We start from the raw sequence: 23761 nt of genomic DNA on the forward strand, positions 1-23761 counted from the left end.
TGCATTCAAATGGGTATATCTTTGCTTTTCTCCTTTGCTTTTTGCTTCTCTTCTTCTCACAGCTATTTGTAAGACCTCCTCAAGACAGCCATTTTGCCTTTTTGCATTTCTTTTCCATGGGGATGGCCTTGATACCTGTCTCCTGTACAATGTCACGAACCTCCGTCCATCAGGCACTCTGTCTATCAGATCTAGTCCCTTAAATCTATTTTTCACTTCCACTGTATAATCATAAGGGATTTGATTTAGGTCATACCTGAATGGTCTAGTGGTTTTCCCTACTTTCTTCAACTGAAACCATAATCACAGAAAACTAGCCAATCTGATCAGATGGACCACAGCTTTGTCTAACTCAGTGAAACTAAGCCTTGCCTTGTGGGGCCACCCAAGACGGACGGGTCATGGTGGAGAGGTCTGACAGAACATGGGCCACTGGAGAAGGGAATGGCAAACCACTTCAGTGGTTTTCTTGCCTTGAGAACCCCATGAACAGTATGAAAGGACACTTTAGGCATTACCTTTTCAGTGTCTTGTCTGACCCATCAAACACGGTAGTTCCTTTGGTTACCAAGCATTTTGGGGGGTGCTTCAGAAGTGCATTATAACAGGTAATCTGCCTGTTTTTTTCTGAGTTCATGGGTTTTTTTCCCTCAAAACTCCAAAAATTTGCCCCTGATTGAAGCTCTGTTTTACATCGTATTTCCTAGAGCTCATAGAAATCTTGTCTGTATTCTGAAATTTCTGTTGGTAAATACTGTCTCTGTTCTCTATGGGTCAAATAGTCTGTTTTCAACATCAGTTTCAGCCTGATGCTATGATACAAATCTTCAGAAATTTGTATGTTTTTAAGGTTTAATTCATGTATGTAGCTGTGATACTGTCATTCAGATACAATATTTATTCCAAGGGCTGGATTTAGTCCTGTGTGCATTCATCATTCCAACCCAGTTAAATCATTTAAAAGGTCAGGTGAAAAATAGAGAAATTGCAAATTCTTCTAATTATCAAGTCAGTGGTAAGTCCACGTGCTCTAGCAAGATGGCTCTCGGCTGCACTGCTTCTGCTGTGGTTTACATTTCCCTGCCCAGCACCCTGTCCTGCCATCAGAAGTCCAGTGGGAACTCCAGACCTCCGCCTCTGAGACCTCCCATCCTTCCCCCGACTCTGCAGTCAGGGCCTCCCCACCTACCTGACTGAGAACCATTAGCATGAATGGCGTACACCTCATCCCTGAGGTTTTACCAGTCTTAAAGGAGCTCCTTAAGTTGGATTTTCTGACACCCAGGCACACTCAGAGCTTTTCATTGTGTCCTTTGGGACTGATGGTCATGTGTCAACAGTCCCTCACTTGAGAAATTTCCTCTGCTTTCACACACCTAGCCCTTCCCCAGGACAGACGCTACTGCCTTTGAGTAACAATGTCTCACACCTCTTGAGTCTAGAGATGGGGTTGGTGTTTCCTAGCCGTTAGTCTTAGATTTCAGATCCCTCCCCATTGCAAACACACTCAGCTTTGAATGTCTTTTCATCAGGTATATCCACTCCCTCCTCCCTCTTGTCCTGTGATATCCCCTGGGCTCAGACAACTCCGTTTTAGTCCCTGGCTTGCCCACATTGTCCAATGGTACTTTCTTCTGAATCCTGGTTAAAACACCAGTTAAATCTAACCATTTGTCTACTTGCCCATTCTCATACAGATGAACATGGCTGGGGACAGACACCATTATTTTAGTGCCGCTCCATATCCTGTGAGTCTAGCTCATTTTGTTCCTGGATCTCAGATGTCTTTCATACTTTCTCCCCTTCATGTCAACCTCCAGCACCACGTGGACCCTCACCCTAAAGATAACCCTGGTTTTTAGTGCACTGAAAATTCGAGTGGTTGAGAGAACTTCACACACCCTCATCCCCAGCAGCCTGTAGCCAGCCGCATCTCAGTACTCGGGAGCAATCTGCTTCAGGCTGAAGTTAAGGCCACCCACTGTGCACAATATGCCTATTCAAGGACACTGCTCTCAAGTCACAGCTCCTTGTTCTGCATCCCTTTGTTCCTTTCCCTTAATCACGCCTAGAAGCCTGAAAAACTGGTATTGTTTTTTTCATCCTCCTCCCCCCAAAGAAGCCCTCTTGGGCCCTCTGTCTCGAGTAGCTAATTTCTCTCTTCCCCTTTAAAGCGAAAGTCTGCTATTGCCTTCAATGCCTTTCCTCCCCATCCTCTCTCAACCCAGTAATCTTGTCAAGATCCTCCATGATTTCTGTGTTGCTTATTGGTTAATTCCTGGCCCTCATCAGCAAACCTGCTGGCATATCTGACCCTGATGTCCCTTCTCCTTGAAACACGGTCTGCCTGGCTTCTGGGATCCCAAACTCTGTTGGTTCCTTGCAGCTGACTCTTCCTTCCCAGTCTCTTGCTGGTTCTTCCTGGTTTCCTTGACTTTAAAGTATTGCAGTGCCTCCAGGCTTAAAAGTAGGATCTCTGAGAACTAAAAAAGGAGTTTGTTTCTACTCCTCCTTCACGTGGTAATCCCATTCAGTTTGCTAACTCATATCTGTGAAGATGCTTCCGATTTACATCTCCAGCCTGGTCTCCTACAGTCAACTGTCTCCAAGTGAGTGATAGAGTGGTTCTCAGATTCTTTGGTCTTGGAACTGTCTTACCCTCTTAAATTGCCGAGGACCCGGAGAGTTTTTATGTGGATTATATTTATTGATAATAGTGCATTAAAAACTATATTTTGAAAACAATGTGTAAACCCACATTCCATTAACTGTTAGAATGATGATGTCATCATGTCATGAAATTATGGGAAATACTTTGAGAGAATAAGAATGAAAAAGGCAAATAAACTCTTAGTGTTACCAAAATTAGGTTCTGTTGACCCCAACTCTGGTGCTAGCCCAGCCGAGACACTGCCTTGTCAGGGAAGTTCTTTTGCATTAGGGTTCACACAGCTAGAAATGAAATTGACACTGAGATCAGTGCAGCACAAGCTTTATTTAATGGCCAAAGCATTGAGAAAGGGGAACTTGAGTTCACAGATAAATTTTCACCCACTGGCAAGAGAGATTTGATGTTAAAGAATTAAGGACAATGCATAGAGGGGCGAGGCTGATGGTAGGGAGGCATTTGCACGCTTCTTCTGGAGAAAGGGATGGGGTTTCCCCCAAGTAGGTCGCCACCTTTTTCTGTCCTTTTTTGGTCTGCAACTTCCAGTCATGGCTGCTGTCATGTAGGAGCTGATGTAGTAAAACCATCATAGATGAGACTCTGGGGGTCAGTTGAAGGACATCTTGGTTCCAGCTGGTTCTATCTGTTTTTTGTTTTTCTCTTTGTATCACTTCTTTCCTTTGTCTCTGGATCCTGTGACTTAAAGAGAGATGTTAGTTCCTGTTCAAGAGAGGGGGTGATGGGTTTTGAGCAAGGATCTGTTTCAGCTCTGGTAACAGTGGTAGTAAGATAGTTTTGACCAAAGAACCCTGAGAGAGTCTTAGGGAACCACAGGGGTGGGTCCCCAGACTACACTTTGAGAACCTCTGGTTGAATAATTTAATATACCTGGAACTGAACTGTGATATCCTTCAGACCTGCTCCAGTTCAGTTAATTGGAATTCCATTTTTCCAGATGGTTCACAACAAAACCATTGGCCTCCGCCTTGAGTCCTCTCATGTCACAATTTGGGTTCCTCAGTAAATTCTATAAGCTCTGCCTTCAAAATATGAATATCGAAGCCACTGTTCCTATCCTCTGTTTCAACCACCATCTCTGAATTACTAGAGTAGCTTCCTAAACTGGTCTTCGTGCAAGAAAGTGATCAAGTCAAACATTTGCTCAAATCTTGCAAACGACTATCTCAGGGCATGGCATTGCGTTATCTTGCTCTTCATAGACTGCCCAGGTGCCCTCATCCTGCCTGAGGACCTTTGCAGGTGCTCCAAACCCAGATTTCCACATGCTTCTTCAAGGCAGCTAAGATGTCACCAGCAGAGGGACCACCTTCTAAGTTTTTAGCATCTTACAAGCCTAGAGACATACCCTTCTTGTTCTCTCCAGCTTTGCTGGTATCAATAGCATATTATTGTTGTGCTTTTTATATTCTGTTCCCCCACTAGAGTGCAATCCCGGAGGGCAGTCATCACTGTCTTGTCCACTGTGGTGTCTCCAGCGTCTTTATCAGTGACTGACATATGGCAGGTTCTCAAATATTTATTGAAAGGACAAATCACTAATATAAACCTTAACTCGGGCTTCTGTGGTGCCTCAGTGGTAAAGAACCTGCCCACCAATACAGGAGACGAGTTCATTCCCTAAGTCCAGAAGATCCCCTGGAGAAGGAAATGGCAGCCCACTCTAGTATTCTTGCCTGGGAAATCCTACAGACAGAGGAGCCTGGCAGGCTACAGTCCATAGGGTCACAAAAGAGTTGGACACGACTTAGTGACTAAACATCTCAACTCAATCAACCAGTCCCTGTATTTATGCATGTGAATGTCAAAGGACCCCTCTCTACAGTCGTTCTCTGCCCAGGCTGTATGTTCTGGTCATCAGAGGGCTTTGAAAACTTCTAATGGCAGTCCCCCATCCAGTTATGTTGGCTTGGGACCTGGACAAAGGGACACTCAGAAATCTTAGCAACAGCTGGAATAAAATTGTACAAGGCAGAAAAGTGAAATCATCCATGTGGGCAACAATGAACCGGGCTCCCAAGAAACCTAGATCCTAAGTCTGAGCCTCTGGCCACACCTCAGCACCAGATGTTCTGCCATTCTTCATGGGTACCTAGAAAAGAAAGCCCTGCCCACCCAGTTCATCCTTGCCCATGCTTCCCACCCACCTGACCTAAGTCGGGTGCAAGGGTTGATTGGGTGTGACTTGAAGGAACCCTTTAGAGGGGGGCCATATGACCGTAGCTGTGCTGTGGCGGGGCTGCCTTACCACCGGCAGGCACGTGGCTCCTGGCCCCGGTGATCAGATATTGCACCGCCCAGGAAGCAGCCAGGCCATAAAGGGTTGTTGTTCGCCACAAGGCACCTGATACAGGAATTTGCATGCTTTCACCCTATTAGAGACCAACCTCTTCCCATCTGACCTCAGGGGCCTGTGAGGTTGGGGAATCTGGCAGGATATATACCTCTGTTCTAGACAACACAAGAATCTTTGGGCACTCTAATCCTGTTCCCTCTTATCTCATTTATATGCCATTGTTTTAAATCAACTTTATTGTAATTTACATGTAAGTGAGTGCAACTTGATGAGTTTTTGGCAAATTTATACTCTCCAGTATCTCTGCCACCATCAAGATTTAGAAAACTGTTCCCCTCCCACAGAAGATTCCTTCTTGCTTCTTTGCAGTCTTTCCCTCCTTGACCCCAAGCAACAATGATCTGCCTTTGACCTACTGTAGAATTTCATGTAAGTGGAATCATATAGTATATACTCCTTTGTATCTGGCTTCTTTTGCTCACAGTGCTTCAGAAATTAATCCATTTCATTGTCTAATTGATTTGTTAAGCAGTATTCCGTTGTATGGGTTATATTTCACACTGTCTATTCACCATTGACACATGGATATTTTGGATGTTTCTTATTTGGGGCTATTTTAAATTCTAAAAAAAAAAAATTCTGTTTAAGCCTCTGTGTGGAAATAGTTTTTACTTATTTTGGGTAAATACATAGGAGTAGAATTGCTGGATTTATATGCCAAGTGTCTCTGATTTTATAATAAGTTGACAAGTGATTTTACCCTATTTTGTTCTCTCCAGTGCATAAGAATTCCAGTTGCTCCACATCCTCACCAACTTTTGATGATGTTAGCCTTTTCATTCTAGTGGGTGTGTAATGTTATCTCATTTGTGTTATTAATTGCATTGCCCTCCTGGCTAATGATATTGAGCATTTTTTTGTGTGCATGTTAGCCATTCTTACAGCTTCTATGAAGTATCTGTTCAAATCATTGGCATATCTCTTAAATTGGTTGGCCTTATTGAATTGTAAATTTTCTTTGGGTATTCTGGATAAAAATCTTTTAACATATTCATATGAGCACTATGAATGTTTCCCCTCAGTTTCTAGCTGTCTGTTTTGCTTTCTTAAGTATCAAAGAGAAGATGTCTTTAAATTTGATGAAATCCAATTATCATCAGGGTTTTTTTTCTCTTATAATTTGTGCTTTTTGTGTCTTATACATCTTCCCAACCAAATTTCTATTGTGTTTTCTTCTAGAAGTTTTATAGTTTTAACTTTTTCATTTAATTCTATATTTTATTTTGAGTTAAATTTTTTGTATCATGTAAGATGAGGGTCACTTTTCTCCCCTATTAATCCTCCTTCTTTCTGCAGAATTTTCTGGAAGAGACCATATTTCCCCCATTAAATTGCCCTGGCACCTTTGTTGAAATACATTCACATGCATAAATACAGGGACTGGTTGATTGAGTTGAGATGTTTAGTCACTAAGTCGTGTCCAACTCTTTTGTGACCCTATGGACTGTAGCCTGCCAGGCTCCTCTGTCTGTAGGATTTCCCAGGCAAGAATACTAGAGTGGGCTGCCATTTCCTTCTCCAGGGGATCTTCTGGACTTAGGGAATGAACCCGTCTCCTGTATTGGTGGGCGGGTTCTTTACCACTGAGGCACCACAGAAGCCCGAGTTAAGGTTTATATTAGTGATTTGTCCTTTCAATAAATATTTGAGAACCTGCTATATGTCAGACACTGATAAAGACGCTGGAGACACCACAGTGGACAAGACAGTGATGACTGCCCTCCGGGATTGCACTCTAGTGGGGGAACAGAATATAAAAAGCACAACAATAATATGCTATTGATACCAGCAAAGCTGGAAAGGGTATTGTTCATCTTTTTCAAAATGGTTTTGACTATCCTTGGTCATTTGCATTTCTGTATAACTTTTTAATCAGTGTATCAGTTTCTAGAATAAGCCTGCTGGAGCCTTGACCAGTATTTCACAGAATCAGTAGATATACCTGGAGAGAAATTGGCAGTTTAACAATACTGAATCTTCCAAACCATGAACATATTATATATCTGTGTTTAGGAGTGTTTTCACAGTCTCTAGGCAACGTTTTACAGTTTTAGGATACAAGACTTATTTGTGTGCTGTGCTGTCTTCAGTCGTGTCTGACTCTTTGCCATTCTATGGACCGGGGCCCACCAGGCTCCTCTGTCCAGGGGATTCTCCAGGCTAGAATACTGGAGTGGGTTGCCATGCCCTCCTCCAGGAGATCTTTCCAACCCAGGGATTGAACCCATGTCTCTCATGTCTCCTGCATTGGCAGGCAGGTTCTTTACCACTAGCATCACTGGGAAGCCAAGTCTTTTGTGTATTTTGTTAAATTTGTCCCTGAAAATTTCATGTTGTGGTGCTACACAACTAATTATATTTATTTTATTTCACATATCTATATTTTAATCTGTCTAATTGGTCCCTGTTGGGGAAATTTATAGGAAATATGCAGTGTATTGTTGTTCAGTTGCTAAGTTGTGTCCAATTCTTTGCAACACCATGGACTGCAGCATGCCAGGCTTCCCTGTCCACTATCTCCTGGCGTTTGCTCAAGGTCATGTCCATTGAGTCGGTGATGCTAACCATCTCATCCTCTGCTGCCCTCTTCTAAAAATACAGTTGATTTTTGTATGTTGACCTTGTACCCTGTCACCTTGCCAGATTAACTTTATTAGTATTAATGGCCTTTTGTAGATCTCTTAACATTTTCTGCATGAACAATCATGTCATCTGCAAATAAAGACTGTTTTATCTCTTTCTTTTAAAAGCGTATAACTTTCTTTTCCTTTTCTTTCCTTACTGTTCTGGCTAGAAGCTCCGATGCAGTGTTGAATACAAGTAGTCAAACAGACACCCTTGTGTTGTTTTTGACAGAAAGGGGGAGTGGTCAGTCTTTCATCATTACATATGTTGGCTGTTAACTTGATCAAGCTAAGGTAAATTCCTTTCTTTCCCTAGTTTCCTGAACGGTTGTTGATCTCTTCCAGTGCTTTCCTCACACCTATTGAAATGACTAAGTAGCTTTTCTCTTTTGTTCTGTTAATACAGTGAAACACATAGATTTTTCTTCAGCATGTGCAGCCAACCTTCATTCCTGCAATGAACCACAGTTTAAGTATATCATCTTTTTATATATTGTTGGATTCAATCTGCTACTATTTTGTTAAGGATTTTTAAAAATCTATATTCATGATGCTATTGGTCTGTAGTTTTATTACAGTGTCTTTGTCTAATTTTGGTAACAGGATAATGCTGGCCTTGTGAGTGTGGGCATTTTTCTTTCTTCTCTCTTCTCTGGAAGAAGTTGTATACAGTTTGCCTTGTGTATTCCTTAAGTGTTTGGTAGTATTCATCAAAGCTGAGTCCAGCTCAGGATCACTTTACATTTTCATATTTTAGGAAATTTGTAAATGTGTTCAAAAGATTTAATCCTGGCTCTACTTTTACTTTTTTTTTTTTTTAGAAATTGTTATTGATTTCTTTTTATTGTGGTAAAATATTTATAACAAAGGTTACCATTTCAACCATTTTTAAGTGTATAGTTGCATTAAAGACATTCACACTGTTGTATAGACTTTAATTTCTTATACTCGTATTTCTCAGACTGGAAAATTTTTTAAGACATTCCATTTAATCTAGCATTTTAGCTTGTTAAACATTAGATCGCCAGAAACTTCGTACCCTTTGACCAACGTCTTGCCATTTCCCCCACTCTCAGCCCCTGACAGCCACCATCCTACCCTCTGCTTCTAAGTGCTTCACTGTTTTAGGTTCCACATGTAGGCGAGATCATTCAATATTTCTCTGTCATCAACTAGTCCAACATAACCTTTTCTGTTAATGCAGTAGGTGAAAACATAATTTGATGTGAATGGCATTATGATAACAGTTGTAATTTTACGTATTCATACATATCATAAAGTTATGAATTTGAATTATATTTTCATCTTGCATGTTGTTAGTGAGAGTAAACCCTATTATTTGGAGGATTTTAAAATAAGGTTTTTAGAAAAATGCTTTGAAAAGTAGTATTTTATTGTATTTAGTTGGTGTAGCTCTTTATTCAGATCCTTCGAATTCTAGCGTTGCCAAAGGGAGATGTTATGAATATGGTTTGAACTCACTCTCCACATCTTTGCTGCTCGTGCATATTTCACGAGAAATACTGCCTCAGCACTAATTATATTTTGTTTGCCACTGAGTGAACTGTCACCAATAATGCGAGGATGACAGCATGTTGTAAATGACTCCCCAAACATAGGTCAGAATTCCTTTAGGAAAAAAGTAGTGCCCAAAAGGTAATGTTATAGAGTTTTTCTTGTACATACAGAAGAAAAGAACTCAGTTACGCTGCTGTGATTTTAAAAAGTGTTTAAAACAAACATACAGAATAACTGGCATTGTATAAAATAACAAATTTTATTTTTATAAAATATTTTACACGAACTGTACACATGCACACGCCCACGCAGAACTTAACCACACGTAGAGTAATCTCCTTTTAATAAAGCTACCACATACTATTATATTACAATTTACAGTATCGTTTTTGAAGACACAATGGGGAAAGCTTTGTCATCCATTTATAAACCTTCCATCAATTACAAAAGAAAGGCAGTCTGAAAAGTATGTATAAAGAGTAAAAACAATTTACAAGTGGACAAGAATTACAAAATAGTAACCGTCAAATACATCTGCCAGCAACTTTGTAAATCTTTTTTTGTTCAGGTGCCAATGGTGAAGATTGGTATGGGATAATTTTGAAGAGACTTGAATTTAGGATGTTTCTGGTGTGGCTTATGCATCATGTGGCTTGCTTTACGTGTGTGCTGTTCACTGTTGGCTGTGTATGGCATTTTGACAAATAATGAAAGTAACGTAAATCCATATGCCACAAAATGTAACACTGAAAGCAATGAATATTACCAGGTGTCTGGCAGGTTGGAGAAGTGGTACTTTACCAAAGCTACTTCCTCTCCGCTTTTTTGAATGATGTGAATAAGTAAACATTTTCTGTGTGTGGCCTGGCTTGCTTTAAAAGCTGAAAAGCCAGGATCTTAAATTGCACAGCCTGCACAACTTGGTTTCAAACCACTGTGTCTGTGAGGATGAGAGCACTGAACGCACGACACATACAAAGTGTACACTGTAGTTTTTATTAGACAGTACAAATCACTGTGCATTTATAAGGCAGGACATCAAGGCGAGTAAACTAGGAATTTCAAGACCAGAGTTAAAGTGAGAGTTATGCATTATGAGGCAAGCATTTTGAAAAGGGAGAGAGGTTGAAATCATTCCTTTAAGGGCAGATGACAAATGCACAAAGACTGGAATCCCAGGTAGGGAGTGAGCCACAAAGAACTACTGGCCCCCTGCATGTTCTCGAGACAGCCCAGCTGCCGCCAGAGCCCGGGCACTAATAAGAGCGATGGGCCGAGGCGGGTGGGAGCGCCAGCAGCTCTTTGTCCTGGCGCTGGGCTTAAAGTGGATGGTAGTGCAAAGAGCATTTCTCTACTGGTGTCAGGGGAGAAGATTGTTTTTTTAGGAAGTACTTGAGTCATGAAAGCCCTAGTTTGGAATTAAAGAAAATTACATAGATTTGGAGGTTGTCCGGAAGCACATGAATCATTTCACTGCACCCAGCTTTTTCAGCAGTTTCTTGCCTTTGGAAAGCAGCCCCTTTTTCTTTTTCGAGGACATGTCCCTGCCTCTCCCAGGACTACCAGTACCCTTAGGTGACGGAGGCGACCCCGAATGGAGATGCACTGTGGGGGATGGCGCTCTCCTTGCTGTACCTGAACCCTCAGCAGGAACCTAGTAGGTACATTGTTACAGTTCATTGAGTGCGCGAGCGCCAACAACATCCATCCGCTCACTCGGTAACATCAGAAGCCCCACACTGCCCCGTTTCCCACCAGGAAAGGTAAGGGTGGATCATGCCTTCTTCCAAGGGTTAAAGTATGCCATGAGAGGCTCACACCCCTCCCAGGGCATATCTCTGACAGGGGGGTCTAGCCATCAATGTTGGGTTTTCAGTTTCTTTGTCTCCGGGGAGGGGGTGGCCATTGCTTTGGCAAAACAAAGCTAGGTAGTAATTTACTTTGTAAACTAAGACCAAGAGCAGGGAAAAAAAAAGTTATTTTGAATTATGTTGAGAGTAGTATTGGCCAAGTACCCATCTTAAACACAAAAGTAATCTTAAACACAAAAGTTCTTAAAGAAAAAAGTTCTTAAAGTTTTGTTGTATATGAAAACTACTTGGGTATATAAAACCCTGACATTGCTGAGTGCATTCCTGGGTTGGTTAGTATACTGTAGAAACATTGGAGATGGCACACCGGTTGAAAGAAAAGAAAAAAAACTAAAATGAACCTTAATTACAATCAAAGAAAGCTTAAAGGCCCTTATTGTATGCTTTTGTTATTTCCAAGATATTAAAGATGTCTTTTTGTCAATATAGAGCACATGGTAGGACTTTTGTACACTTCAGTGCTTAATGCTGCTTTACAAGAGCAGAACTATATGGGAGGCATGACAACTGGCCTCACTCATGTTTCTGGTCCTGGGCATGCCTGCATTCCTCTTATTCCCTTACCTCACCAGAGCAAACCTCTCTCTAATATGAGTGTTCATTATTCAACAGGCAAATGATATGAGCCAAGGGGCTTCAAGCTTACTTGGATTTAAAATCAAGGTCTAATTCTAATGGAAAACACCTAGTAAAGCATCCCAAAGTACACCTGAAGATACCATCTATTCCATCTAATGCAATCGTTTGAGCTGCATGTTTCATTAAACTTAGTATTGCATTGGTATACCAACAGAGCAGTCTTCCACCAAACGCCTTTGTGTTCAGGACACTCACTTGTGCTTTGAGGAGAAGCACCAGCTCTCCTGTAAGGTAGAGGGGTGGTCACTTAAGAAAAAGCTGTCTGCTGCTCAAGCCAGCATGGGAAGTGTTCAGTGCCAACTCTAGATCACCTCTTGTTCACTACTCATCTGCTCGATCTCGAGTTGCATTTTTTTTTAAGTAAAATTTCCATAGTAAACATTTATTAGATTGTGCTTTTTCCAAGAGTGGCTAACAATGCAATATGCAGCTTTAATTATGAGTAGACATTGGAACACTCTGTGTAAACGAACAATTAGCCTGTTAAGAAATATGTTCCCAATGTTGGCCTTTCAAATATTCTTAATGTAAATCGTAGGAAATAATTATTAAAGATGATTTATTTCACTGCAAATTCAGTTGCTTTACAACTGAGACCAAGTAATACTTTAGGTCCAATGGGTTTTTGAGACATATTTCTTTTTTATTTGTTTTAACCCCACAGTGAAGCCTTAAGTCTACCACATTGGTCCAGTTAAGGTAGCTTAAGTTGGTATCTTTATAGGTATCTTCAGTTGCTCACTTACGTGAAGGCTACATTGCCTGATTAAGGTGTGAAATGAACACTCTTCTTCTGTTTCCAAGCAGATGAGCAAAGAAATAAAAATATATATATATAAAAATATAATATATAAAAACTCGCAGTGATGAAATAAAATAAAAATGAGACACTAAACATGAATGTAATCTAATAGTTATATATGGTTGAGAAGTTCTCTGACCTTTGTTCAGAGGATCTGTTAAAGTCCTAACAGGGCAAACAATCATTATTGCCCACTGAATCTATGGACTAGCCATCCCCTCCTCACTCTTGAACAAACTGGAATGTGCACCTAGGATGTAGGAAGGGAAGTTCCTTTGTGAGTAAAGCAGGCTGATTAGATTGAAAGGGTCATTTTTGTGGAACAAATAAACATGGTTAGAATTTTTAGGCACAGTCCCCCATGGAAGGGCAGAGAAAAAAACGCAGGGTCTATGCTTTTCGGCCTAAGATATAAAAGGAGCAATGCAGAGGCTGTGTTAGACCATCTATGGCAGAGCGGGAGGGGGTTAAACATGCTGAGTGCTCATGCTTACCCTTTTCGTCTTGGAGCGCATTGGCATGTCCTGTGAGTAGTGGGACGGCGCGTCGGAAAGGTAGACTTCTACATCATCAGGCACTTCTTCTAGGAAGTTGGAAGGTACAAGCCCTTTCTGCCCATTAAGCTCCCCCTGGAAACACAGAGATGAGAAAGAAGAAAGACTGACCCTTGTTCCCAGAAACCCACTTCTTGCTTTCGCTAAAGGAATATAGCTCAGAGTAGTGAGTTTATTATGGTTCAAAAGTGGTAGAGCTCGGGACGCCAGTGTTTCCTAACTCCCCTGGTCACAAGAATGACCTTGGCCATGTGCTTGAAGTGCAGGGTCACGCCCATCACCCCCCTTCCCCCTCCCCACCCCAAGTCTTGATTCGGTCTACAGTGGAGCCGAAGAGTCTGTTCCAGCCAAGGGGCCTGGGTGAGTCTTAGGATCAGGCACGCTTAGAAACACTCCTCGAGAGCATCTCACTTCATAGTTCTCAGCCCTGGCTGACCTCTGAGTCCCGAGGGAACTTGTAAAAATACCATTGCTCCGGCATGTTGAGAGAGGGGAGCTGGGGGTGTGGGGGCAGAGGCAGGACTGAAGGGACAGCAGTTGCCCCTGGTATGGTTCATCCTAGGCTTTACTACAGTCTCACTGTAAAGATCCACACAACAGAGGAAGATGAAAGTGTCGATGCCTCTTTAGAGGTGACTGCTTCAGTTGGTATATATTCTTCCAGACCTTTCTACTCAGTAACATGCCTATGCATGTGTGGGGAGAGAGCAAATTAGCCAAAAGGGGGGGTTCAGGCTCTCTCGCTCCACACAGTGTAAACAGTGAGGGCGTAACAGCTGAGCTCATTTGTAGCACTGCGCATGGGCGTCAGGAGGACCTCGCTTGGTCGGGCTACTTTGTGCAGGACGCCTGTATGAGCACCACCTAAAGAAAGCAGGGGCATTACTGCCGCATCACGGCTGTGTCAGCCATGAGGAGAGAATACTGCGTGTCTACTGCTACGGCCGCTGTGTCAGCCAGGAGAGCATACTGTTGTGGCTGCTGGGTCAGCCAGGAGAGAATAAACGTGTCTGCAGATCCTAGGGCTCTTCAGGTCTTCTTCCACCTTTACCACTGACACCTTGTCTACCACGGGTCCATTGAACAGCGCAGACAGTGTGAACAGTGAGACAACTGGCGCTGTCAACAGGATCAGCAATACAGCATGTAACCTAGACCGGGTGTATCAAGAGGTTCAGAGCCCACATGTCAAGCCCCCCCCCGCCCCGACAACCTGCCCCACAGAACCCAAAACCAAGTTCAAAGCTGGCCCCAGATAACATGGGAGTCTGTTTCTTTGTTCAATAGGTCTAGGAAATGACAATTTGAAAGTGACAGCTCACAACATCAAAATTAAAAACTATGCATCCAAGGACATGACCAACAGAGTGTAAAAGAAACCTACACGATGGGAGAAAATATGTGCAAGTCATTATCTAATAAGAGGATAATATAATAAAGGATATATAAAGAAATTCTACAGCTTTATGAAATAATTCACCCAGTTAAAAAGTGGGCAAAGAACCTGAATAGATATTTCTCACAAAAAGACGTACAAAAGGTTAACAAGCACATAAAAGATGCTCAGTATCACTATTTATTAGGGAAATAAAAATCAAAACCACATTAGGATGGCAATACTGGTGTAGATATGGAGAAATTGGAACACTTGCATGCTACTGGTGGGCCTGTAAAACAGTACAGCCACTATGGAAAAAACAGTATGCTGGTTCCTCGAAAAATTAAAAATAAAATTACTATATGATCCAACAATTCCACTTCTGGGCATTTACTTAAAAGAATTAAAAGCAGAGTCTTGAAGAGAGTCTGGTATGCCTATATTCACAGCACTCTTCACAACAGCCAGAAGATGGAGTTACCCTAACTGCATCGGTAGATGAATGGATAAACAATGTGTGGCTCAATGTAGTATTATTCAGCCTTAAGAAAGGAAGGAACATCTGAGCTATGCTACAACGGTGATGAACCTCGAGGATATCATGCTAGGTGAATGGTCAAAAGAAGACTTACCCTGAATGATTCTACTTACATGAGGTTCCTAGAGTAGTCAGAGTAGACAGGAGAATGGTGGGTGCTGGGGATGGTGGAGACTTGGTATTTAAAGGGGACAGTGTTAACTTTCCAAGATAAAAGAGTTCTAGAGGTGGATGGTTGTGATGGTTGTGCAACAATATGAGTGTACTTAACACCAGTGAACTATACACTAACGAGTGATTAAGGTTAAATTGTGTTTTATGTATTTTATCACAATGAAAAATTAAAATGATTTTTTTAAAAAGAGGCAGGTCCAGGTACCTCCCATGTTTTTCTGTGCAGTAATCCCTCCTGAGCTCCAAATCCACCTGCCCAGTTCAGCCACCACCTGCCTTCTGCTTTGAAGATTCCACTCTCCTATTCACCTGTGACAGCGTCAACCCTTCTCCCTCAGGCTCTCCTACTAGCTTATTTTTCTCTGTTGGTGTTACTTAAGAGACTTTCTAGGACACCTTTATCTTTTACTGTGCATGTGTCCCTGGTGATTTCTTCCACATCAAGGGTTGCAGACAACATCAATACACAGACACTGGAATCTCTATACAGTCCAGGCCTCCCAGTAACTCTTTTAACAGCCAGCTTTTTTTTCCTCCAGCATGAGAAAAACAACTTTCTTTGGGTGAGCACCAGATGGAGTAGTTGGCTTATGTTTGGGGACTACATTCTGTGAAAACACAGCTTTACACACAAATCCCCATCAGTACCACGCTCACATCACAAGAGGAACCTGTGTGACCAGACACCTATACCCTCCTGCCTGTTCAGGCTTCCGAGCTGAACCCTGCCCTGGGCTCACTGAACAGTGTGTGGGAGCACTGTCTAGTCAGTGTTTCCTCTCTTTTCTCCTGAGCCTCCCTCATACAGTTCTGTTAAATCGCGTGCCAGAAGTGCACGTGACACCACTGTCAGATGTGATCACTAGAATATTCCAGGGGCGTGAGTACTCCTCCTTCTTGGAGAGGCTCTGTGGCCTCAAGCTCAGTATTTCATGTTTTCCTCTCAACCGTGTCCTTATTCCTATTTTACCCAGGGCAGCTATCAGCTAAGGCATGACCTTGAGATCTTCCTAGAAGATGTCCCAACTAACCATCTGAGCCCTCGATGTCTGTCTGCCTCAGTTACCATCTCAGTTCAAGCCCTTGTTTCTCACCTGGGTCATTTCATAGCTTGTACCCTGGACTCTTGGTGACATGTCACCAAGCCCCTTGGGACTCCCACCTCCCTTCAACAGTCCATTTGCAAAACCCTTGACTACAACTTTCTCTAAAAGAAACCTGACATTTCTCCCTCTTGCAGACCCTTCACACTCAGATCTCTGGTCCTCTTTGAGCCTCATTTCTACCACTTCTATGTTTGAGGTCAAATACAAACCATGTCAAGACCTTACATTCAAACAGAATTGGATTATGTTAGGCTAAATGGCAGTAAACATTACAACTGCCCCATTTTCTTCATGCACAGTCGGCACGAAGCCCAGTCATGCCTGCATAGTTCATCTTTGCTGGCTTTAATGCTTTTTAGACTGCTACTGTGCAGCCAGTTTCCTTCTGACCTATCAAAGTACATGACTTGAGAGCCTGGCTATAGAAACACTGTGCATGCAAGTATCTGGTTAACACAGCCTAAGGGCTGAAGCATTATGGGGTGCTGGAAATCTCAAATGATTGGAGACAGTCTCAAATGATTGACTTCACTGTGGATGCTATGGATTGTGGAGGGGAAGGCCCAGGTGGACAACAGAGGTCCCTCCATCTAGTCTCTGTTCGTTATGGGATATTTGGAACTGAGGAGAGACTGGGAAGAGATCACAGGAGTATATCCCAGAACAAGTTAGCTCTTATGAGAGCTTTCAAGATTGCATGCAATGTCAGACAACACAAGTTTGGTGAAGCTTGAGATGTTTGGTATCAAGTTAGATATCCCTAGTTCTCATTTATCAAATAAGAAATAATTAAAAATAAGTGGACTGGGCAGTCTACTCAGCAAATCAGACCAAGAAAATAACAGTAAAGCCATTTTTTGGAGATATACATAAAAAGTGTACATTTCATATTAATTTAGATCTGATTCCTACTATCATGCAAAATTTAGGTAGGCTAGCCAAGAAAACAAAGAGAGAAAACATAACATAACAATGGAAACATGCAGCTCATAGTAGAAAAATATTTTTAAATTACCAGATAATACTACGTCCAGTTTTGTCTAGGTGTTTGAAAATCTAAATGAAAGGTGTGGCATTCCAAGTATACATAGAGTCTAAAAAAATTGACTCAGTAAGAAGGATAATCATTTAAGCAAATGAAAGCTGTTATACAACTGCATCCTAAAAAGATAATGAACCTAAAAGATCTTATAGACATATTTTAATAGTCTTCACATAATTATAAGACCTAACTATGTCATTTTAGCTGTCCAGATCATGAAAAATACTGGAAGCTTACCAGTTCATTCACAATTCTAGCATAATCCTGATACCAAAAGCTATATAAAAGATATTCCAAAAATTATATTCCAATATAATTTCTGGAATATAAATATAATTCTGAATAAAATGTTAGCAAATCAAATCCAGCTCTTCAAAAATAATTGTAAAAAATAGTGGTATCCATGGTCAATAACTTACTGAGAAAAAAATAAGCTTAGCAAATGAAAACAGGATACTTAACACTATAAAGACCATCTCTCTATTGATAGTCTAGCCTAACACATAACAGTGTAAAGATTAGTGACATTCCTACTAAAATACATAATGTCAAGGATCCCCTGTCCTCACTATTCATAATTGTTCCAAATGCTGCAGTAAGACAGTAAGAAGAGATGACTGATAAATATTGAAGAAAAGACAAAATGTCTTGACTCAGGGAACTCAAGAGAACCAACTGATGGCAATGGATATAAATGCATCCAGAAGAAAGATTTGTAGGGGAACATAAACATGCATGCAGATAAATAGGCACAGAGAGCACACACATACATACACACAAAATGCACACACACACACACACACGCAAATACATACACATGCCCATATACATACATAAACATGCACACACATCCATACATGTTTGCATATATGCACACATACATGTGTGTCGCATACATACACACAAACCATACATACACACATGCATATGTATACACACATTTCCAACATATTTTCTAAATAACCAGTAAAATATATACCAGAAAAATCATAATAGCATGAACAGAAGAATGAACTTTAAAAGATATATAAGGATGTGTAAGAATAATTTCATGAATAGATGAAAGGAAAAACTTAGAAAAAGTCAGACACACTCATGTTAGAGTTGAAAGACAATGTCATGTCATCTAAAAACTCCCCAGTTTCATCTAAAAACTAAATGCACCTCTACATAAAATACTGTGGGTTTGTTGTGGGGTAGGATCCTAGTGAAGAGATCCCTTCCAAATGTGAATATGAATTATAAAAACACAATAATTGAGAGAATCAAGTAGCATGAGATATGGATACAATCTAAGTAGGAGTGTAGTACGCAGAAGAAGGGTGGGATTTTTAAACAGTGAGGAAAGGATGGATTATTTAATAAGTGGTATGGGACATTAGTTTCTCTAATTAGAAATAGAGTTAGACACTTGAGATTTACATGTGAAAATGAAGCTATCAAAGTGGAGAACCAAGATAAAATGATTATTTCTATCACCTTGAAGGACTTTTAAGCATGCCTCCCAAGGGCTGAAAAACTGACTACATAAAAATGTAAAACTTCTGCTTCATAAAAGAAAAGAAGACAAAACCACACACAAAAAAGAAAAGTTAAAAATCAGAGAATTACCTAGAAAAAGAAATATTTGCAACATAGGGACAGAGTATCAAGACAGGCTTGGACCTGAACCTGGGACCTTTTGCTGCAGTGCTTGCACCTGGTGAAACATCTCCAGCATCAAAATACAAAGAAACTAGAAGGAAGTAAAACTAACTGCAACCAAGGGGGGCATTTAGGGCAAATTATGGACAACAAGGCACAAAAAGACCAAAAAAACCCAACTGCCACTTCTGAAGAGCCCAGAGTAAAAGCAGAGGTTTGAGAGCAAAAGCAGGGTACCTCGCGTGCCCCCTGCACACACCACCACCTAAGGGGTGTGCAAACCACCTAAACTAACTCCTGGCCTGACCCCTGGACACACCCCTACCCTCACCCCATGTAAGGAACACGCTTGTCCCCCTCATCTGAGAGCAAGCAAGTGAACCTGTTATTTGTTCTGGCTCCCCACTGTGCACCAGGGGCCCCAGTAAAGCCTTACCTGAATTTTTTGTCTGACCTCTGATCAATTTCTATTGATTGGGGAAGGCCAAGAACCCTGGTTGGTAACAGTATGAACAGTCTTACTAAAAACTATTCTCTTAAAAATCAGAAACTGCAGCAGAGGAGCTTTGACATACCACGTGTGCCTAATGTTGTAAAATCCATTTGACCCCAAGAGAAACCTGCCTTGTCAGGACTTGAGAGTTTCTTGATTATTTTTATTATGAAAAAAAACAACAACAGAAAGAGGAGGAAAGTGGGATGCAAGACGATGACCCCATCCATAAGGCAAGGGACAGCAGTAGGTGTCTGGCTGGGGAAGTGCCACAAAGATGACCACCCAACATGCCTGCCTTCTCCTCTTCAGGAATATCAGGAGATCCGCTCCGCTGGCCCAGGGCAGAGCCAGGACTCCCCCACCCCTATCCCAGAGGCTGGGTCCACAGGGCTGTAAGAGGGAGGAGCTTGAAATTCTGCTGGTTTTAATGAATTAATTTTGCTTCTTTGTATTTCTTCCTCTCACCATTTGAAAATGTATTATCTATGCACTAAATGGGGCTTCCAAGGTGGCCCTAGTGGTAAAGAACCCTCCTGCCAATGCAGGAGACATAAGAGACTCGGGTTCCGTCCTTGGATTGGGGAAGATCCCCCGGAGGAGGAAACGGCAACTCACTCCAGTAGTCTTGCCTGGAGAATCCATGGACAGAGGAGCCTGGCAGGCTACAGCCCATAGGGCTGCAAAGAGTCGGACACGACTGAGGCGACTTAGCACACACGCAGGCACCAGGTAATCCAGAAAATTAAACGGCTTGGTAAATGTTTGGATGAAAGAAGCATTTCATGTAAGCACGTGAATACTCTTACTTTGTCAACAGCTCGTACCCATTGAAAATGTCCCTTTTAAGGAGAAGTAACAGTGAAGATCACAGAACTGCCTTCCCATATTATATGTGAAGAGCAAGGAGGACAAGCACATTAGCCATCCTTTCAGCAAGCCAGGTAAAGTTCACGCACAATTTTAGAGGACAGAATAGACAAGCAAAAATAGTTACATATTTGATGCTTCAAAAACTTACATAATAAAATCCATCTTCATCAATTTCACCAAAAACAGTAATAATATCTCCTGTGCAAAATGTAAGTTCAGCCTGTAGAGACAGAACATAAAGTTAATAGTGTTTTCCTAGATATAGAAGTTGCCTTAAAAAAAAAAAATCTTCATGATTTCTGGTATGATTTCTCTTTTTTTCTTATTGTTTTGGTATGAACCTACCCTTTCAGTCAGATAAGGAGGAAAGGTACATATCAGATGAATGAATGCCTGTGTTCCCAGTCTCTTAGAAAGTAAGGACAACTCAACATGAGGCCAAGTCTCCAAAAGAAGCGCTGCTGTGCTCCCATTCTCAGCCAGAATTAAGATCATCCCCAGGTTCTGCTGGCGGTGCGTCTTTACAGCTAGTTAAATAGTTAACTTAAAAACCACAGAGCCTTCAGATGCGCTCTGCAGTGTAGGGACCATTGCACAAATATCCTTTCACTGAATGTAAAAAAAAAAATTGTACTTAAATGTCATTTAGTAAATATCTACTACGTGCCATGCTCCAGGTTAGAGGTGGGTGCACTGACTCCAGCAGAGGATACCAGAGAAAAATCGCATTTTTATCTCTAGATATGAAAACAGGGGACTCAAGTTCATTTCTAAGCGCCATTAGGCATCATATACACATTAAGCCAGGCTTCCCAAGTGGTACTGGTGGTAAAGAACCTGTCTGCCACTGCAAGAGACACAAGAAACACGAGTTCAGTCTCTGGGTCTGGAAGATCTGCAGGAGGGCATGGCAACCCACTTCAGTATACTTGCCTGGAGAATCCCACGGACTGGAGGAGCCTGGTGGGCCACAGTTCATAGGGTCGCGAAGAGTCGGACATGACTGAAGTGACTCAGCATGCATGCACACATTCATCAAGCCAACACAGAAATTTGAGTCCACCTAAGCTCTGAATCTGAACCCCAAGCTGGTCACCCATTGGGTACAACAGAAATACCAAGGACCAGGGATTTGTATACATCTTGTCTAAAAAAACGGCTCCAAAGAGTGGAAATCTAATCCCTCTGAAGGCAAATGCTTTTCAGTTTTCACAGTGTTCCTAGGATACCAAGCCTATGTGCACAGAGAACATCCATCTTTTCTGCTCTATTTCCCTTGCGTGTGTGTGTGTGTGTGTGTGTGTGTGTGTGGTATGGGGGGTCACTGGCCACATGTCAGGTTTTGTGTGTGTGTGTGTGTGGGGGGGGGGGGTCATTGGCCACATGTCAGGTTTTGTGTGTGTGTGTGTGTGGGGGAGGTCATTGGCCACATGTCAGAGGTTTTGCTCTCTCTCCAGGACGACCCATCACAGTAGGTGTGGGTCACAAGGTGCTGGTCCAGGGAAGCCCTATGTCAGTGGCTGCCAGTGCCCTGAGTGTGTCACCAGGCTTGTGACCTGCCTCCTACCCTCCTGGCTCTCTCGTTCCTGGTTGAGTAGACCTTCCCATGTAGGTTCCAGGGAAGGGAGGGAGGGAGGGTGTTGTGCACAGAGGTACCTCGACGTCGATGTTGGGCGAGCTCTCCCTTGGGTCGTAGTCATACAGGGCCACCATCCTTCGCGTGGACACTGAGTGCTGCCTGCCGCCTCTTCTGTTCCTCTCTGTTCACATCACAAGGAGAAGAAGAACGCCATCATGATGTGATCTCAAAGCCAGCGGCGTCCCCTATCCCTTGACTTAGTCGGTGGAGCCAGGTTGCATGCGGCCAGTGTGGCTGAGATGACTGCTGGGCAGTGGTGCTGGCCAAGCCGGGGAAGCCCCCAGGCTCCCTACGCTCACAATGAAGTCCAGTCGAGCCCCACTCCTCTCTCTCTGTACAGAAACAGGGGAGACTTGGAGCAGGGAATTTGCTCCAATAGTCAGTCTAAAGGGCTTGGAGTGGCAAGAGGTGCGTGTGACATGGGGGGGCCACGTGGGCCACTTGCAGGTTGTGACCCAGCTCAGAGGAACCCCATGAACACCAGGTCAAAAATGCTGCCCATGGAGCTGCTATGAAGATTATTCTTACTCAGATTATTCTCGCTCAGACCAGAGGCACAACCACCAGTCTGTCATCAGGAGAAACAAGAGTCACCAGAAGGGGGTACCCTCTCTGCCCACCTCAGAGGTTCCTTTCCCTCCGCTTCCTCTAGTGCCCTCGCTGTATTTTTAACACCTGTCCCTGAAAGGATGCCACTTGTGGAGAAGGCTCTGGGGGACGTCCCCTCCTGCTGCCCGGCTGTGATCTGCCCTGGATGGAGCCCTGGGCTCTGTAGCAGCATAAGAGGGGAGGAAAGAGGAAAACCCACACAGAGCATTTGCAAAAACTCCGAAAACAGCCATTTATGAGAAGGGCCAATGGAGAACCATGGGATCTGGCCCAAATCGTCAAACTCCCTGGCAAACCTCTGTTGTTGGGTTCCTAAATGACATTTCTCCTGGAGAAAGTTGGCATTGAGGCCTTTCTCCCAAACCCAGCCACCTTTTGCCTAAGACTAATTTTTGGAATTCAATGGACAGAAATGAAACCTCCTAAAGACAAGTGTTTTGAAAGCATCTAAAGTGAGTTAAGCAGCTTTTCAGGTGTCTGTGGCAGGCACAGGGCTCATTGTGTGCATGTGCAAAATTCAACCCTCAGCTCCTGGTCAAGAATCACTGCTTTTATTTGAAATAAGCAAGCACACCTTTGCAGGACCTGCATGGATGTTTCCTAGATTAAATTACAGTGGTAACCAGAGGTTAATTACAGTGTTGCTAAACTGCTAATTTCACAGGGGAACCCTATGTCAGTGGCATTAAGGCTACATGTGTACTGTATTGAGGTGTAATTTACATACAATATGATTCAGTCTGATGTTCATTCACTTTAGTAAGTTTTGATAAACTTTATGGTCACATAACCACCACAACCATCAAGATATTGAACACTTATGTCACTGTGCCCCAAATTCCTTCATGCCCATTTGTCACCTCCAACCTAGGTAACCACTGATCTGTTTTCTGTCCCAATAGTTCTGCCCGTTTTAGAATATGTTTAAATGGCATCTCATGGGTGTAGCTTTTGGGGACTGACTTCTTTCCTTTGGACACTGCATCTGAGATTCAGTCATGTTACTGCATGGATCAATAATTTGTTTTACTCTTCTTGGTGAGTAGTATCCCATTGTATTGATGCACCATAGTTATTTGATCCATTTACCAGCCAGAAAACATTTGAGTTCTTTCCGGTTATTAGTGATTTTTTAAAATTTATTTTTGGTTGTGCTAGGACTTTGTTGCTGCATGCAGGCTTTCTCTAGTTGAGGCGAGTGGGGGCTACTCTTTT

General features: G+C 42.4%; 1 protein-coding gene across 1 annotated transcript in view; it reads right to left on the minus strand.

Moving 5' to 3' along the window:
- Positions 1-10701: 10701 nt before the first annotated feature.
- Positions 10702-23761, minus strand: part of RIMBP2 (RIMS binding protein 2) — a 290880-nt gene continuing 277820 nt past the window's right edge. Inside the window, exons 20-23 of the mRNA XM_061142128.1 lie at positions 21955-22058; positions 20447-20518; positions 12991-13125; positions 10702-11918 (exon numbers count right to left, since the gene is read on the minus strand). Coding sequence (XP_060998111.1) covers positions 11886-11918; positions 12991-13125; positions 20447-20518; positions 21955-22058 — 344 coding nt within the window. The 3' untranslated portion in view covers positions 10702-11885. The remainder of the gene's footprint in view (positions 11919-12990; positions 13126-20446; positions 20519-21954; positions 22059-23761) is intronic.

Source organism: Dama dama, chromosome 5 (genome assembly GCF_033118175.1).
Source record: "Dama dama isolate Ldn47 chromosome 5, ASM3311817v1, whole genome shotgun sequence".
NCBI lineage: Eukaryota > Metazoa > Chordata > Mammalia > Artiodactyla > Cervidae > Dama > Dama dama.